The sequence below is a fragment of the Canis lupus genome, chromosome 18 (assembly GCF_048164855.1).
Source record: "Canis lupus baileyi chromosome 18, mCanLup2.hap1, whole genome shotgun sequence".
NCBI classification, from domain to species: Eukaryota; Metazoa; Chordata; class Mammalia; order Carnivora; family Canidae; genus Canis; species Canis lupus.
In genome coordinates, this window is record NC_132855.1 from 8773582 (window position 1) to 8792492 (window position 18911).

General features: G+C 49.2%; 1 protein-coding gene across 5 annotated transcripts; it reads right to left on the reverse strand.

Annotated features, from left to right (window-relative positions):
• Nucleotides 1-4030: 4030 nt before the first annotated feature.
• LSMEM1 (leucine rich single-pass membrane protein 1) lies at nucleotides 4031-15440 on the reverse strand. Of its 5 annotated transcripts, none has more exons than XM_072783422.1 (4): nucleotides 15081-15440; nucleotides 10767-10898; nucleotides 8740-8865; nucleotides 4031-4647 (listed from the first exon to the last, which is right to left on the reverse strand). In XM_072783422.1, the coding sequence occupies exons 2-4, from the start codon at nucleotides 10891-10893 to the stop codon at nucleotides 4517-4519; spliced, it is 384 nt and encodes a 127-aa protein (XP_072639523.1). In that variant the 5' UTR covers nucleotides 10894-10898; nucleotides 15081-15440; the 3' UTR covers nucleotides 4031-4516. The 5 variants fall into 5 exon arrangements, with proteins under 5 accessions (XP_072639523.1, XP_072639525.1, XP_072639521.1 ...); XM_072783424.1 differs by having other exon boundaries at nucleotides 4031-4642; nucleotides 10701-10898; nucleotides 15081-15418; XM_072783420.1 differs by having other exon boundaries at nucleotides 10701-10898; nucleotides 15081-15418.
• Nucleotides 15441-18911: the final 3471 nt, after the last annotated feature.

An 18911-nucleotide genomic window follows, 5' to 3' on the forward strand; every position in this document is an offset into this window, starting at 1 on the left:
AAAATCATCTGTCACTAACCTACCATAGCACCTAGATCAGAAGCCCAGGGGGAGAAGGAGAAGGGACCACCCCACAGCCTCCGCTCGGGTCCCTGCAGCGTGGGCTCCGGGAAGCCCGACCCGGTCCCCACCGCTGGATACTGCACCCTGCTCGCTTCCCACTTGCTTTTTCAACCTGTCTTTAAAACCCCCTGGGGGACACCTGGGTGGCTCAGCGGTTTAGCACCACCTTCAGCCCAGGGCCTGATCCTGGAGACCCGAGATGGAGTCCCATGTCGGGCTCCCTGCAGGGAGCCTGCTTCTCCCTCTGTCTGTGTCTCTGCCTCTCTCTCTCTGTGTCTCTCATGAATAAGTAAATAAGTAAATAAAATCTTTTAAAAATAAAAAATAAAAACCCTTGGGTGGCTCAGTGGCTGAGTCTGCCTTCAGCTCAGGGCCTGGTCCTGGGACCCAGGATGGAGTTCCTCCCTGCAGGGAGCCTGCTTCTCCCTCGGTCTCTCTCCCCCTCTCTCATGAATAAATAAATAAAATCTTAAATTAAAAAAATAAAAATAACCCTTTTCGCCTTCGTAAAGAGTAGGATTACATTTCAGTAATGTTTTCCCCATAAAAAAGTTTACTGAGAAGCATTTGTCTTCACCAAATAAGAATAAAGGGGCACAGAGGTTCCAATAAGAATGTTTTCATTTTTTCCTCTTAAAAAAAAATACACTTCCTGCCCCCCGCGGAGCGATAGCTCTTGGCCCTTCCTGCGTTTTGCAGCTGCTTGTGGGCAAACTCCTTTACAAAGGGGCTAGATTACCAGCTTCCCTCCTCCCGGGCTGACCCCAGTGGGGTCATTATGCTAAGCTGGGATAAAGTCATTTTATACACCCTGACTCAGAGAAATCTCGTTTCCGCTGAAATTATCTTTCAAAGCAATAAAAATGGGTTAGAACACAATGGTTTGAGCCGCATTTCCTAAGACCCTTGGGTGACTCCCCAGGACATGCACAGCAGGACGCTGCCCTTTGCCACGGGCTGTCCTTAGTAAGGCAAACAATGGCTTTGTGTTATTTTTACCCCTGCAGGGTTGCTTTGTTCTTACCCAGAAGCTGGGCTTTGGAGATTGGCGTCCACGTCCACCCGCAGGGCCTCGGGCAGATGGCCCAGGTCCTTTCTGGAGGAGTAAGCCAGGTGTCAACAAGTGTGATGGCAAGGGCTCGGCCATGCTCACCTGCAGGTGGTTGCCAGAGCAGCACAATCGGAGGGGCTCAGGGAAGGGGGACTAGAAATTACCTGGCCTGGGAGCGGTGGGGCAGAAGGTGTGTGGAATCCTCCCAACACAGTGGAGCCCATTGCCAGGGGGGAAAAAAAAAACAACTCTCAGCCTCTTGTGAACACACAACAGGGTCCAAAGAATGATGCAAAACATTCTTTTCCTATCAGGACATGTCTCAGGTCGGCTGTCTCTTCTCTTTCTTTTTCTCCTCCTTTGCTAGCTCCGCCTCCCCCTAGAACCTTGTGGTCAAGCCCTTAGCGCAGGACAGACACACAGATTCCTGGCTCCATCTCAGAGTAGGCAAGTGGGGATCCTGATGGTCTTCAGACTAGACTATTTGGGGAACAATAAAACCCTCCTGCATTTATTGATCACCTCCTACAGCATAGTAAATTTTTTGCTAAAAAAAGGCTCTCACCCTATCGTCCGTGGCCAGATGAGCTCAGGATGCTGTGATCTTGAACTCTGCAGCCGAAAAGATATTTTGGCTTTAAGTCCCAAAGATTTATTTTTTATTTTTATTTTTTTTAAGTCCCAAAGATTTAATGCAGAGGTTTAAATGTAGTGGGTTATTTCCACCATCCCACACTTACTGCGTTTAACAATAATAATTACTAGAACAACTAGTACTTACTTTGTTTCTGATTTCAGTGGTTTATCATCTCTTTTAGGCCTCCCAGCAATACTAAGAAATAGATTTTATAATTATGCGGTTGTGCTGATAAACAACCGGAAGTTAATTTTCCAAAACTCACAGTAAATAGTGGCAGCAGGATCTGAACCAGGAGGTTTGAGTTCCCCAGCCCGCGTCTCAATGGCCCTATTTGACAGCTGTGTAGGCAAAGGGTACAAAGTTCCAGTAACACAAGACGAATCCTCTCTCAAGACCTTATGTCCAGCACGGTGACGACAGTTAACAATACTGTCCTGTATGCCTGAAATGTGTTGAGGATAGATCTTAAATATTCTCACCCCGCACCCCCCAAACACAAACAGTAACCATAGAGGTGATACATATGTTAATTAGCTTCATTGTGGTGCTCATTCAACAATGTATACATACATCAAAACACCAAGTTCTATACCCTACATATATACAATTTTTATATGTTGATAGCTCAAGAAAGCTGTTTAAAATGAAAGCAAAGGGGCACCTGTGTGGCTTAGTTGGTTGGGCGTCCACCTCTTGATTTCAGCTCAGGTCGAGATCTCAGGGCCCTGGGATTGAGCCCTGTGTCCGCCTCCCTGCTCAGTGGAGAGTCTGCTTGGGACTCTCTCTCTCTCTCTCTCTCTCTGTCTCCCTCCCTCCAGATAAAATTATTTTGCCACAACCCATCAACAGTTTCAATAAGAATTTTCCAGTAAACACAAATTTTAGATTATTAAAATACTCTATATGATATCTATCAATTTTAACTAAGTGAGTATAAAGGACAAATGCTTTTGAGGGCAAAAATGGGTAAGTAAAATGTCTTGTGATGTATTTCATCAACTAGTGTCATAAAACATAACTGCTCGTGTATGTGTTTAATAGTTAATGGCAGGTGTTTGATCAACCCCAAATGACTGAATCACAATGCATTCTTCAGTCAACTTGCACGATATATTTGTATTAAGTAAAAGGTTTTCTAAGACTCATAGCTTTATAAGCTCATTTATGTCACACTCTGTCTTATAAACTGTGTATCTTACCTTTGGGGCTAAAACAGGGCGGGTTGCAAATATTCCAAATATACAATTTTCTACTGTAGTTCAGTAAAGACCACAAACCTATCAGATTTCTTCCAAAGGAATCCTCAGAACACTGAAGGATTGTTTTCATGAGAAAGGACGCCAACAAAGTTTATGTAATTTATATATAACCAAACCATTTCCTTGGTTCCCCAAATGAATGTAAACTCTTCTAAGAAAAGTAGATGGTGAACCCTCTTGCACTGTTGGTGGGAAGGTGAACTGGTGCAGCCACTCTGGAAAACTGTGTGGAGGTTCCTCAAAGAGTTCAAAATAGACCTGCCCTACGACCCAGCAATTGCACTGCTGGGGATTTACCCCAAAGATACAGATGCAATGAAACGCCGGGACACCTGCACCCCGATGTTTCTAGCAGCAATGGCCACAATAGCCAAACTGCAGAAGGAGCCTCGGTGTCCATCGAAAGATGATGGATAAAGAAGATGTGGTTTATGTATACATGGAATATTCCTCAGCCATTAGAAATGACAAATACCCACCATTTGCTTCAACGTGGATGGAACTGGAGGGTATTATGCTGAGTGAAATAAGTCAATCGCAGAACGACAAACATTATATGGTCTCATTCATTTGGGGAATATAAATAATAGTGAAAGGGAATAGAGGGGAAGGGAGAAGAAATGGGTAGGAAATACCATAAAGGGAGACAGAACATGGAAGACTGCTAACTCTGGGAAACGAACTAGGGGTGATGGAAGGGGAGGAGGGCGGGGGGTGGGGGTGACTGGTTGATGGGCACTGAGGGGAGCACTTGACGGGATGAGCACTGGGTGTTATTCTGTATGTTGGCAAATTGAACACCAATAAAAAAATTTATTATTAAAAAAAGAAAAGAAAAGTAGATGGTTTGCACAAAGGAAGAGCTCAATAAACATTGGTTGAATAAATTAGGCTCTCGCTTTTCACCAGCCCCCATCCCCTCCCCCCATACACATAGAAATACTACTAGCAAATACCAGAAGGCCACTAGCTCTGATGTCCAGCCATCCCCTGCCCCTGGGGAAATAAGAGTCAAAGTTTAATCACCTGAGCAGAACATCTTTTATTGCAAAGAATTATCACCTGGTTCTCTTGACTACAAATCATTCGCTGACTTCATTAGGCGCCCCCAGGAAGTCATAAAGCTGCACGGGGTGCCACGGACCTCCCCGGCCCAGTGAACTTACTCTGCTGACAAAGCTCCTCTTGTAAGAGAAGTTGTAGGTACAGAGGCGAATTCTCTTGCTCGCTGCTGGTTCCCCGCCACGCCAGCCACCCCTAACCCCAACGGGGCGGGAGGACCCTTTCAGAAAACGAGCCCTTTTCTAAAGGCTGCTGTCCCCAGCCCCTTTGCCTAGGAGCTGCTCCCCTCCCTAGAGCAGAAAGTTGGCCCCAGGGCGGGGGTCACTGACCAGATGTTTTGGGGGTCCTGCAGAAATGCACGTGCCCAGGTCAGAACCGCACGCACACCCAGAAAGAGTGCGAAGCTCAGGTGTTAGCAGCGGCTCTTAGATGCTCAGTTCTTTAGTTTTGCTCAGCGTCCAGTTGATTGAGTAGCTTTACAATCATGCTGTTGATTTTCTTAAGCTCGTCTATGTCCTTTCCCTCGGCTGTTAGTCTTCTTGACACATCATCCATCTTGTTTCCAGTCTGAACTTCAAAATAGAAAACAGACTGTGTTACACTGGTTTCCAGACTGTTCCATCGGGACTCGTTAGTGCCTTGTGTTGGTGCTCAGCTGAATGCTGAAAGGCCCTCTTGGCAAGTCCCCTGCTCCGATAATCCCACGCAGCCCAGAAGCCCGGGAGAGAAACTGCTGAAGACTACAGTTCTCTACCAAATGGATTATTTTTCCAATTTATTGGAGCCAGCTTAGACTACCTTTGGAAGCTCTGCACACACTTTGGCTGAGAAACATCACTGTGAGCAACCAGAGGAAACCTCCAGCGTGCCTCATTATGAGCATGTCAGAGAAGGGGCTGTTACATTGTCTTTTTTAGAGACTTCATCTCAAAAGGATTTTGGCTCCTCATCGGGAAATGAGGTTTTCTGGGTTTCAGCCTATTTTGACATAGGCTCTGCTGGCTATGAATTACCAGCCCATAAATGAATATGTAATAACTCCCCTCGGACCATCCTAAAAGAGCAGAGACAATATTTTCAAAATAAACAGAACTCCTGGCAACACAGTCAGCTATGGAACAGAACACCCTGAGGTCTGCTTATCAGAGTTAAAATTTCCAGAAAACGCAGCACAAAATCCACACTTAATATTTGAGCTTCTTGATTTCCATTTTAGGCAAGTTTCTTCCAAGGTATCTTTCAGGAGCTAATGATACTGGTAACGTGCCATGAAGCTTAGTGGATAAACTAATGTGGGAAGGTAAACCAAACATCAGAGCTTCCCCTGCCAGGCTCAGGACAAACTATTGCTCAGAAGCTGGTTCTTCCTCACGTCTGAAAACTTATGCTGGATAAAGGATGGCCCAAGACATGAAGGAAGGATCTTAATTGAGACTTGCTGCAGAGCAAGGCAGAAATACCACTTGCCTCTGGGAAAAAATGTGAAACTGAAGTAAATTCCTAACACATGATATCCTTTCCCCTCTTGGGAACCTTCTAGAACATTAGTCAGAGAAGGAAGCAGCAGCCATGTTGGCTTAAGTGGATTCCACTTAAATTTTAATTTAATTCCAAATTAAAATCCCCCCCCAAAAAAAGTTGCATGTGCAAAAATTTCAGAGAAAAATTATATACTGACTTGTCTCTTGGAAACTCAGAAGTAAAAAAAAATTACAATATTAAAAAAAAAAAAAAAAAAAAAAAAAACTTTGAGCATTATCTGACTCAGCAATTCTCAAATGCATTTGACCAGAGAATCCTTTTTCTCTTCAGGCAACACTTGGTAACATCCCATGCCCCTAAGTAGTCTCTAGAATACACGACTTGGCCACTAGAAACCGTGACCTGAGGCATCCATAGTCATCCACCCTTGCTGTCAATTATTTCTTTATAGGACAGAGATTATGACAAAAACATAAGGCCCCATGCTCTAATAAGAAAGTAATCAGTATAAAATAAGTTGTCTCTCTCTCTCTCATGTAAAAAGACCAGAGTTATAAAGAATACAGGTTCTTTCACTTCAGTGAAAAGGCTACAAATCTGCACTAAATACCACTGAGAGCAAAAAGATTTCCATGTTAAAGATGAGCACAGGCCAAGGTCACTTCCAGATGCCGGGGCCAACTCTGGTCTTAGGTTAAGTTTTGTCTGAAAACCACACGAGGTCCTTCATTTATTGCTTTATTGCGTTTATTGCCCGTTATTCACCGAGGCCAGGGGAGCTCTGGATCCGGACAGATGAGGGCTTGGATCTCAGGGCTGCTCTGATTTGCACGGTAAACACGGAGAGGTAGGCTCTCTGGGCCTTAGTCTTGCTTCGGTGAAATAGAAACATTAAATACTATCTTAAGAGGTAAAGATTTTTGTTTTTTTTTAAGATTTTATTTATTTATTCATAGAGATGCAGAGAGAGAGAGAGAGAGAGGCAGAGACAGAGGCAGAGGGAGAAGCAGGCTCCATGCAGGGAGCCCGACGTGGGACTCGATCCAGGGTCTCCAGGATCACACCCCCGGCTGCAGGCGGCGCTAAACCCCTAAGCCACCGGGGCGGCCCAAGAGGTAAAGATTTAAGATAATGTACTTATGTGTCTGGCACAGAGCAACCGCCCCATAAAGACATTCTTCTCTATTCATGTCTTCCTATTTCTTAATATAACTTTACCCTCAATATAAAACACCAGCAGCAGATATAAAATAAATCCTATTTATAATGACGGTGCTAAGGTGCATGCTCTGTGAGGTCAGGCAGGAGTGTCTTTGGGGACTTAGTAGCTGTGGACCTCGGGCACCGTCATGAATAATCGAAGCCTCAGCATCTGTAAAACCAGAATAATAGTAGATCCTACACCACAGAGTCGAGAGTGTGAGCAGACATCACGTGCTTAGCACAGTGTGTGCAACAGTGCGCACCCCAAATCTAGCATTTGTCATCATCCTTATCCTACCTATGATCCCGCAGAAGAGAGTTCTTTGGGGGGCTCTCCTGTCGGGGGGCATTCCCAACGTTTCCCAGTAGTGGAACTCAGTAAACAGAATGGTATGTGGAGCAGTAATTTTTGTTGGTATAACATTTCAGAAGAGCACTGCCCATGGGACCTTTCTGGCCCCGAAGGTTCAGGAACAAGCCACATGCAGCTGACGGATGCAAGGGCGCCCTTAGAGGGAGGAGGGTTGCCACTGCGGTTTCTAAGCGCCAGAGGGCGGGGCGGGGCCCGGGAGCCCCAACCGCGGGAGGTCCTTGCCCCCAGCTGCGGAAAGACCTTCCAGCTGGAAGGAGGGCCTTGGGGAAGAAAAGGGGTCTGAAGCTCTGAACAGTCGCACCTGGGGCGCCCGGGGGCTCAGTGGGTTAAGCGATTGCCCTCAGCTCAAGTCGTGATCCTGGGGTCCGGGGATCGAGCCCCGCGCAAGCCCCTGCTTCTCCCTCTCCCTCTGCCCCTACAGCCCCCTCCGCTCATGCTCTGTCCCTTTTTTTTTTTTAAAGGTCACGCCCTCAGCCCGCCTGTCTCCCCCATCACCCCCATCACCACCACTACCGCAGGATTAATCCTGAGTGAATCTAAATTAAAGGCGTTCCCCAGACCAGGCTCCGCTCCCCGCTTAGGAGTTTCGGGGGCTGCCGGGCCTGGGGGAAGGAGGGGGAGACGACCCCCTCCCCGCGGGCTCCTTCCACGGGGCGCCCCAGGGATGCGACCCCCGGGGGTGGGGGGGGGGCTCGCGGGCGCTGCGGGCTGCAGGGGCGGAGGCAACGAGCAGGGGGCGCGAGGGGTCTGCGGCCGAGGGGCGGTGTGCGCCAGCCCGGGTCACGGGGCGGGGCCGCGCGGCAGAGCAGCCAGTGCCCACCGGGAGGCCAGTGGCCCCACCGCCCCCTCGCGCTGCACCCGGGACCCTGCAGCTGATTCCCGGGACGGGAGAAAACCTGCCCCGGGCTCGTGGGCCGCACGTGCGGGGCGGAGGGTGGGATCACCGTGCCCGTGGGCCCCCGTGGTGGGCGTGTGTCCCGGTGACCGTCACCGTGGGGCCCCCCGTGGTGGGCGTGTGTCCCGGTGACCGTCACCGTGGGGCCCCCCGTGGTGGGCGTGTGTCCCAGTGCCCGTGCCCGTGGGGCCCCCCGTGGTGGGCGTGTGTCCCGGTGACCGTCACCGTGGGCCCCCGTGGTGGGCGTGTGTCCCGGTGCCCGTGCCCGTGGGGCCCCCCGTGGTGGGCGTGTGTCCCGGTGACCGTGCCCGTGGGCCCCGTGGTGGGCGTGTGTCCCGGTGCCCGTGGGCCCCGTGGTGGGCGTGTGTCCCGGTGACCGTCGGCCCCGTGGTGGGCGTGTGTCCCGGTGACCGTCGGCCCCGTGGTGGGCGTGTGTCCCGGTGACCGTCGGCCCCGTGGTGGGCGTGTGTCCCGGTGCCCGTGCCCGTGGGGCCCCCCGTGGTGGGCGTGTGTCCCGGTGACCGTCACCGCGCCCGTGGGCCCCCGTGGTGGGCGTGTGTCCCGGTGCCCGGGGGCCCCGTGGTGGGCGTGTGTCCCGGTGCCCGTGCGCCCCCCCCCAGCGGGGAGCCCCGCGGTCACCGCCCGCCGCAGGACACAGCCAAAGCCCCGGCAGGCCGCGTGTAGGTGATGAGAACAGGGGCGCGGCCTTACCTGTTAGAAAAATCACGAAGGAGACCAGCGCCAGGCTGACAATCAGCACAGTTATCAGCCCCATAAAGAACAGGCCCCGGCCGCCGTGTCCCGGGTCGCGGGTGTCCGGGAGCTCCTCCTGGGGGGCTGACAGGGAGCAGAGGGACAGTGACGAGAGCCGGAGCGCAGCCGCGGGGCCGGGCCGCGACCTGCTTCAGGACAGGCCGGGCCCAGGTTGGGGTCGCCTCCTCCCGTCGGGGTTCAAAGCGCAGGCGGCTTCGCAGCCTCCTCGCGGTGGTTCAAGGTGCTGGTAACCCTGAAGAGGGGAGCGCGGGCTTGGGGGGGGTCCCTAGGTGCCATCAGGGGTCAGAGTCCTGGAGGCCTCGCGCCCTTCCTCCCGACGTGACCCCGGAGGGAACACAGCCGCCTGGGGCCATCTCCTGAGTAGAAGGTGTCACCTGGCAGGCTCCTTGCACGGGGAGCCATCGGGGAGCCATGGGGGAGCGATAGGGGAGCCATGGGGGAGCCATCGAGGGAGCCATCGGGGGAGTCATCGGGGAGCCATTGGGGGAAATATCGGGGAGCCACCGGGGAAACCATCAGGGAGCCATCGGGGAGTCATGGGGAGCCATTGGGGGGGGAACCATCAGGGGAGCCATCCGGAGCCCTCAGGGGAACCATTGGGGTAGCCATCAGGAGCCATTGGGGAAACCATCAGGGGAGCCATCAAGGAACCATCGGGGAGCCATGGGGGAGCCATTGGGGGAGCCACCGGGGGAGCCATCGGGGGAGCCATGGGGGAACCATGGGGGAACCATCAGGGAGCCATCAGGGGAACCATCAGGGAGCCATCGGGGAGCCATCGGGGAAGCTATGGAGGAGCCATAGGGGAGCCTCTGTCCATTTAAACAGGAAAACGGCCCGAGGTATTCAGGCTCCTTAGAGCTTCCTTGGGAGGGCCCTGCTCCCCAAACAGGGTTCTTCCCATGCGGTGCCCTGGAATCAGCCTGCACCCCGGAACGCAGCTGGGGTCCCCGCAGCCTGAAATGCCTGCGTCTGGCCATCACGCCGTGAGGCCTGTGTGCCCAGTGACACTCTAGGTAAATTAACTGACATCGAGAAACTGAGGGTAACGCAGGCTGCTGCCGCCCCGTGTGTCCTCTCCCGCAGCATCAGTCCCGCCGCCTAGTCCCGCAGCCTAGCCCGGTGGGTGGCCTTGTCCTGGGCTGCGGAGCACAGCCCCGTGCCCTGCCACCACCGTGCTCCCTCATGGAAGCGACGGCCCTAGCTGGCCCCCAGGACCTGTCTATGAGACTGGCGGCAGTGAAAGCAAGTGAGAACCTGAACACACCAAAATGAAGCAGATAGTGAGACCTCGGGAAGGATTTAGAAGGGGACTAATAGATACGAATTTGGGGCGGGAACGCAACAGGCGGCCAGTGGAATATTAGGGCCTGTGTTTGAATGTCAAAGTTGAAGCTGGAAAAATGGGGCTTAGTATTTAGTAGAGTTTTGCTTTTCCCCTTCCCGTGTTCACCCTTTAACTGGGGCCACTTGCAACGTGGAAGTAGGAAACGAAGGGGACTTCTTAGCCCAACAACATTTTCAGGACTTTGTAAAAGCGGGATGAACGTGTGCGGCATCTTCTCCGCAATCCGCTATGAATGAACAAGAGCTGTCCAGGGAAATGGGCACCCGGGGGGCCTGGCTGTGGCCCCCGGAAGGTCCGGCAGCAGCCGAGAGGGATGAGCAGCCTCTGGGAGCCCCCACGCCTGGCCGGGGGACAGCGCCCCAGGACTTCTCAGCACCCTTGAAGACAGATCCCAAATCTTGCTTAGGAGCCAAGGAAGCCCATAAGCCTGTCAAAGACTAAGAGAACAAAACCAAAAACTGCCTAATAATAACTAGCACTTTCCTCCTAAGCTGTTCCTACCCCCCACCCCGGTCCCCCCCACTATCTTCCCCCCAACCCAGGTCCACACCAGCAGCGACCGTCTGCAGGTGGCCTGGAAGCCGGGAGGGCCAGCAAGCTGGGAGGGCACACATACGGAACAGGGGCTGTGACCCGGCGGGACAGAGGCTGAGCTTGTGTAGGTCGTTTATGGAGTCCACGACGTACAGCTTCCTCCCCTCGGGCGAACCCCGAGAGCCGGCATCCGGGGAGCAGTGAGTCATCGTTCCTGGAAGAAAACCTGCCATGAGGTGGAAGGCTGGGCCCGGGAGCCCCACGTCACAGGAGTCACAGGCCGCGGGAGGCCACAGCCACATGCCTTACCCCCAGCTGAAGCCCCGTTAAAGCTAGGTCGTCCAGGGGCCCAGGGCCTGTGGGGACCCCTTGGGGCCTATTCTTTTGCTCAGTGGCTCAGCTCCAGTGAGTGGCCCAAGCTGAGCCCTTGATGTCTCACTTCTCTGAACGTCCTCCCCTCCCTGCCTCCTCGGATTTCTCAGCTCTCCCTGCTTTCCCTGGGCCTGCTTTTCATTTTGTAATTCACTTTTACATAGCCTTTTTTTTTTTTTAATTCATGAGAGACACACATAGAGAGAGGCAGAGACACAGACAGAGGGAGAAGCAGGCTCCATGCAGGGAGCCCGACGTGGGACTCGATCCTGGGTCTCCAGGATCACGCCTTGGGCTGAAAGTGGCACTAAGTGAGCCACCCGGGCTGCCCTACACAGCTTTCTTTATGACAGCATGTATGTTCTGCTGAGATGCCTCAAATTCTTCACCCAAGAAAAGTAGGTATAAAGGCACAGAAAGATAAGACTAAGCCAGTTGGCCTGTGGCCCAAAGATTCCGAGGGAGGAAGAGAACAGCACCATGAACCCTCCTAATTGCATGAGGCTTTAAAACAAAACTGCAATTTTCTTTTAAAGATTCTATGTGGTTTGTTTTTGGGGTTTTTTTGAGACAGAGAGAGCAGGGGGGAGGGGCAGAGAGAGGAGAGAGAGAGAATCTCAAGCAGACGCCACACTGACAGGAGCCTGACACGGGGCTTGATCCCACAACCCTGAGATCACGGCCTGAGCTGAAATCAGGAGTTGGGCGCTCAATCGACTGTGCAAAACTGCAATTGTTATATTCTCCCTCAATGTGGCAAAAGAGTCTCTACCCTAAATGTATCCTTTAGCCAGGAGATGCTGGCTCAGTCCTCCAGACAAAATCTTTGCAAGCTCAGGGGCTACAGACAGGAACCATACGGTGGGTTGGAGGCTAGACTCTGGGACATCTGAGGTCTCTTCCTCCTGAATTTCCTTAGATCGAGGTCACTTATATAATACAGAATTTTAAAAGTGAGGCTTACGGGGCACCTGAGTGGCTCAGTGGGTTAAGTCTGCCTTTGTGATCCCGGATTCCTGGGTTTCACCCCTGCATCAGGCTCCCTGCCGAATGGGGAGCCTGCTTCTCCCTCCGCCCCTCACCCTGCTCGTGCTCTCTCTCTTGCTCATTCTCTGTCTCTCAAATAAATAAAATCTTTTTTTTTTTTTTTTTTTAAGTGAGGCTTACATTTAAGGTACTATTTTCTTGAAGCACAACTTCAAGCAACCCTGAAAAGCCTGAATGGTTCCAAAGGTCTATTTTAAGAGGTCTCTCCAGGACAACAGAGACCTTGTGGCCTTTTAAGTACATGAAATGAAGGGCTCTAGGAAGACAAATTCAAATTACTGTCAAAGCCATCTCTGTCACAGTTCCCTCTTTGCCTAAAATGAGTCTACTGGTGATTCAGGGCCTTGATGTGAAAGGGAGTATAGACACGCTCTGGTCTGGTCCCCCTCCTTCCCACGAGGGAGGAAATCGAAGCTCGGCTGGTGAAAGGCCCAGATGGTACAGGTAGTTGCAGGGCTGCGAGCGGGCCTCTTGCTTCAGAGTTCGCCGTGTCCTCCTTTCTTCTCCACATCCCTCCCTCGCTGTCTTTCAAGGCTCAGCTCAAACCTCAGGTCCTCTAAGAATCAACCTGCTTTTCCTTTGTGCCTCTGCTCGATGCGGTGCATTCTCCCATCAGAACACTTCTACAGTTTTCCAGCATTTATTGCCACATCTTTGACTTTCCCAACTGCCTGCAAACTCCTTAGGGTGGGCACCAATCCTATTCTTCAAATGCCCAATGTCAAACGTACACGCCAGTGACTTTTGTGAAGTCGGAGCAACTAAAATATTTCATTCAAGATTTGAAGCTCACCATTTCCAAAAGAATTTGAGGCAGTTAATAATAAATACAAGCATAGAAATAAAACTGGGTGTAAAAAATCCCCATGTGCTATCCACCTGGACTCTGGTAAAGTCCGTAAACTCTGTGCCTGCTGATATAAAGCCATACGCTTTGTCCCATAAACATTTAAAAATTTTCCTTTAATAGCAGTTACAGAATGAAGAAAAGTAGGAGAAACCAAATTCAGAAAAAAAGAAAGGTGTGAACACTTGTAGAAGATCTGATAAAAGAATCAGCCGTTTACTAAGTAGACTACATTGCCGTCTAAAATATTAAAACCAAGAATGTCCCAGTGATACCTGAAACCCACTAGTATTTGGGAAAAAATATGCTCCCAAAGCCCTAAGGAAGACAGTGGGTTCAAAATGGCCTGGGGAGTTAGGTGGCTCAGTCAGCTGCACCTGCCTCTTGATCTCGGCTCATGATCTCAGGGTGGTGGGGTCGAGCCCCAATCCCAGCTCCAAGTTCAGCGGGGAGTCTGCTTGGGATGCTCTCCCTCTCCCTCTGCTCCTCCCATCACACATGCTCTCTCTCTGAAATGAACAGATAAATCTTTTTTTAAAATGTCATGGTCTAATTAAACGTTTTCTCAAAGCTAAAAACTAAACAAGGTGGTTCAGTTATCTTGAAATTTTAATTAACAAAAAAAATAGAATTCTCTGGGTATCTTAGATTAGCTGCTACTGAAGCACCTTAGATATTGATATTACTGAATTCCAAATATACCTCATGGAGCATTCCTAAGGGAATGACATGATCATTTCTTTAAAAAGCAGCAGCAGCAGCAGCAGCAGCATGTAAAATAAAGGAGCCTTGGAGATCAATCCGATCTTATCCTCTCATAGATGAAACCAGAATGGCTGAGCCCCGGTCACAGATCTCTATTCTTTTAGAAATGTTTTGCATTTTATCATCTCTTATACTTTATTATCCCAAATACTAATATTTGATGAGGGCTAAAGGTTGTGTGTGTGTCACATCACAGGATCATCACTCCAGCCACAGCTTCTATTTTGGGCCTGGTGACTGACGTGTGGTTCATTTTTGGATCTCTGACATAACGTCCTTAGGCCTTAGCTTCCCCTTTAGGAACGGAATTCCGATCGCTCAGATCTCATACTGAAGCTCAATCGACGTTTACAAAGTGGGGGACCAACCAGAAAATCCTGGCCGCAGTGAGCTAACCTAAGAGCAGGGCAGCTGATTAAATCTCCAAATTATGAGCCAAGCTTGCTTCTAGTGACTACAAAGGTGACTCAGCACAACATCAAACCCAAAAGCACTAAGGCAGGAACTTAGAATAAGCTAGGAAGTGCCCTGAAAGTGAATTTCTTCTTCAGGGTGAAGTCACAAAAATAAATGGATGCCACTTTCATATATTTTTAAATTAACTCAACATGCAAGAGGACAATAAGGAACTAGTAAGGAAAATGGAGTTGGCGGGCTGTGGTTCGCGGCCCCCAAGGGCGAAAACGGATATAGGATGGCATGGGCCCCTGAAACCGGGGCCCATGCTGTTGACATCCAGTTGTTGCTATCTCTCCGTATAGGGCAGCAACCAGCGGGGCTGGAGAGGCCACAGTCACTAAATTCTGCATCCCACTAGCTCAGCCCCCCTCCCTCACGCTGCTGTGCAGATCCCATTAAGACCGACCAAAGCAGCAGCCGGTCAATGGAGCCCTTTCTCAGACCTTTGCCCCACAACATGTAAGTAAGTCCGTTTTCCTCCAGCTTAGATCAACGCTCACAGCTGATTCTTATTATCATTTGAGAATCCTTTCACTACCTACAAATAAATATTCTGACAAAATAGTTGTCTATGGAAAATTGCTTTGCTCTTTTTTTTCCCATAGGTGCTCGGAATCAAAGCACAGAAATAGCACACCGGCACCGCTTGCCACGGGATCAGAATTGTTATAATAGGGCTTAATTCAAAGCTAATAGGGAGCTTTATTGAGTGAGTCATGGTAATTTGTTCCTTAATTCCATTTCAGAGTCGGTGCCTCTTCACATTCAGGAATTAATTTTTTAAATCAAGTCTAAATCACTTCTATCAAAAGTTAAAAGCACAGAGCGCATGCAACAAAAAAACATCCCAGCCTCAAGAATCATATAATTCAGTGTGGGGAGAGTAATAGCATGCAAATTACTTACAAAAATGTGAGCTTTGCCTGCTAGGTTACCAGGAAAAAAAAAAAAAAAAACTGTTCAGAAGCAACTGTAATAAAACTTTTTGCAAACTCTGTGGTCCTTTGCCTTCCTTCAGCGCACGGGTGCTCCCGCAGGCCCCGGAACCCCAGCACGATGCCGGACTAGATTTAGGGTTCGTCTAGCCAAGCAATGTCAGGTTCCAAATACTAACTTTTTTCAAAATGTCTTAAGGTTTCTCGTGAAGGTATTACTGAAACTATGCTTTCAAAAGAATCCACTTTGCCTTGATTCAACTGGTAACGGAGAAGGTTCTTACTGGGCCGAAGTTAATGTCCTTATTTGGCCGCTGTGACTGTGGAAGCTGACCCGTTGCCAGCACTTGCGCCACCCTAGGCGCCCGGGTATTAACCCGCAGAGGCCAGCTGGCCCGGGCCCCCAGACCGCAGCCAACAAGGGCAGGATAGGGTGGTGACAACCCAGGGTGACCGTCAGACACCCCCTGGGGCTCCCAGCAGCTACCAAACAGCGCTGTGAGTGGGAGGTCGGATGGCCGAGAGCACATGTCATCCACGGCCCTTTCTCCCCAGGGGCTTGATTCTTTCTGAGTTTCTATGCACGTTTCTCAGGAACGTCAGGCTTTCTCCTGCGTGGTTCCCTCACACACATGCCAAGGAGCTTCTGCCCTCTGGTGTACACGAAAGAAGCTACAGTGAGACCTGCCATGCCCAGTCCCATCTGCAGGCCACAGGGACCGACTACCCCAGCAGGACACTGAGGGCGAGGTAGGCAGCGGACGTGCAGTCCTGTCTAGTCCCACCTTCCCTTGCTACGTCTAGACGGACGTTATTCATCCTTGAAACACTTTGCACGTCAATGAGAAAATGTTTGCTTCACCCAACTCCCTTTACTTTTATATTCAGGGGATGCCTGGGTGGCTCAGGGGTTGAGCATCTGCATTTGGCTCAGGGCATGATTCTGGGGTCCTGGGATCGAGTCCCACCTCGGGCTCCCTGTGTGGAGCCTGCTTCTCCCTCTGCCTGTGTCTCTTCTCTCCGTGTCTCTCATGAATAAATAAATCTACATTTATATTCAGTATAGACCTCACTGTATTTTTAGAGGAAAGGAATGCCATTTTCTTTTTTTTTAATTTATTTTTTTTATTTTTTTATGATAGTCACAGAGAGAGAGAGAGAGAGAGAGAGAGAGAGAGAGGCAGAGACACAGGCAGAGGGAGAAGCAGGCTCCATGCACCGGGAGCCCGACGTGGGATTCGATCCCGGGTCTCCAGGATCGCGCCCTGGGCCAAAGACAGGCACCAAACCGCTGCGCCACCCAGGGATCCCAGGAATGCCATTTTCTTAAGCTTCATCTGTACCAGCAGGCCAGTTCATGGAGGAAAATGATGTAACCTCTGTCTTCTCAGAGGTATATTATACATTAAAAAGCTATGCCAAGGGCAGCCCGGGTGGCCCAACGGTTTAGCGCCGCCTTCAGCCCCAGGGCATGATCCTGGAGACTCCGGATCAAGTCCCACATCGGGCTCCCGGCAGGGAGCCTGCTTCACCCTCTGCCTGTGTCTCTGCCTCTCTTGCTCTCTCTCCGTGTCTGTCATGAATAAATCATCTTAAAAAAAATAAAAAAACTATGCCAAATTCCTTGAAAAATGAGAATGTGTTCGCTGTTATGAACCGGTTTTTTTTTTTATGAACCTGTTTTTGACATAATCTTCCAACTATCTGATCTATCTTAAACCATCGAACCTTTGAAGAAATAGGATAGCCTCATTTTGAGCATTTACTGTGTTTTTCTCTCTCCTATAACCTTACAAGCCTGTGACGTATCATTTCCCCTTCAGGGATGAAGAAGATGGAGCCTAAGCAATCCTTACACCACAAATCTGAATAAAACCATTATTTGAAGCCAGTGAAGGGGATGAAAGTTTTTATGGCTTATGACCAATTGTCTCCAGTTCTGGAGAACCACTTAACAAAGCAAGATAACATACCTCATTTTATCTATTACATACCTGAAAGACCACATCAAGAAGAGTTCAGAGTTACCAGAAGAAAATAGGTATTCTCACCTGAATTGTTTTGTCTGGGGGCATTTTAAGTATTTCTTAATTTGGGGGATCCCTGGGTGGCTCAGCGGTTGAGCATCTGCCTTCAGCCCAGGGCATGATCCTGGAGTCCCGGGATCGAGTCCCATGACAGGCTCCTTGCATGGAGCCTGCTTCCCCCTCTGCCTGTCTTTTCCTCTCTCTCTCTCTCTCATGAATAAATAAATAAAATCTTAAAAAAAAAAAAAGTATTTAATTTTTATTTCAATACTTTATCTGGATTCAAACCCCAGGAAATTCAGTCAATGCCATTAGAGACTTGAATCATGGAATGCTGGATGCTCCAAAATTAAAGCTTGAGCCTCAAAATAAAGAACTTAGTAGGCAGGGACCATTTAAAATTCCTTTAAACCAGCAGGAATAACAAAGAATCAAGGAATAAGCTCGTCTATCATACACTGTTTTACTACTTTCAAGAAAACTCAAACATTTTTATACACTGAATCCCCAGTAATCCTTGTTGAGCAATCACCCATAAATAAATTTCATGAAGACGTACCCATCTATAGAAAAGGAGGTGGGCGGGGGTGGGGGTGACTGGGTGATGGGCACTGAGGGGGGCACTTGATGGGATGAGCACTGGGTGTTATTCTATATGTTGGCAAATTGAACACCAATAAAAAATAAATTTATTAAAAAAATGTACCCATCTATAAATTTAATATGTAGATTAACTCATTTCTCTCGTCTTCCTCCTAAAACCCCAGTAAAAAAAGCAGAATAGGAATAAAAATTACAATACTACAAGAATGAAAATTGAAAGAAACAATGCTGAACAAGATTTCAACAAATGTGCTGAATACGGAAGAGCTAGTGGTTGTTAATCTGCCTTAGCAGACCTCCAGAGGCCCATCACTGATGGGGGAGGTGCAGAATCTTGGCAGGCTCTAGAATTCGAGGAAACAGGTAAGGAGCTAAATACAGGAAGGTAATTTCATGAAGATTGGGAAACTGTTCTAGAAATCTCCCAGAAAGAAAAATTAATGAATGAAAAGTAAGGCCAGAGGCTCAATCCAGCAGCTCTAGTAGGTCATGGGGTTCACACACAAAACGTGTGCGCATTCAGTTGGGTTTTTTTGGCGAAGGCAGTGAGGAGGACAGTGCAGGGCAGGGTTAAGAACTTACAAATACTTTCCGGGTTGCCGGAGGCCACCAAAGCACAGTATCACACAATTTTAGAAGAACACTAAAGAGCCCCTAACAAAAAAACAAGTCAGGAATAAAAATTACACATCACAATGCTTTAATTAGAATAGAGCAATGCCTTCGAAATTCTTAATTTGATGATCTAGCTAAAATTTAAATACCAAGCCATGCTACCTTTCAGACATGTAGTACTCTTAGAAGTAACTGACCTCCCCTGTACCCATCACCGGAGTTATTGAAGGAAGTGTTCCACTTTAGCAAATAATCTAGTAACAAAGACAGAGGGTCCAGGAAACGCAGACTCCCAACATGAGAGGAAAACAAATCACAGGGTGAAGTCTCAGGAAACAGCTGTATACATGAATGAGACCAATTAGTTTAGACTGAAACAACTAAGTATGCGGTTGAGCTTTGACCAGTTGAAAATAATTTTAAGTTTTACATATTTGGGGCTGTTTTGGAAGCAGTGGTGATGTGTATGTAAAACCAAGACCAAATGTTGAGAATGGAAATGGAAGCACAGTAAACTAGTTCAGGAAGGAACATAGAAATTTGGTCACTATAATGCA

Coding starts and splice junctions, on each gene's coding strand:
- LSMEM1 (XM_072783420.1), bottom strand. CDS start 10,893: ATGACTCACTGCTCCCCGGATGCCGGCTCTCGGGGTTCGCCCGAGGGG. Junction 8,866..10,700: donor CCTGCAGACGGTCGCTGCTG/GTGTGGACCTGG, acceptor GCTCCCTGTCAG/CCCCCCAGGAGGAGCTCCCG. Junction 4,648..8,739: donor CTTCGTGATTTTTCTAACAG/GTAAGGCCGCGC, acceptor TCTATTTTGAAG/TTCAGACTGGAAACAAGATG.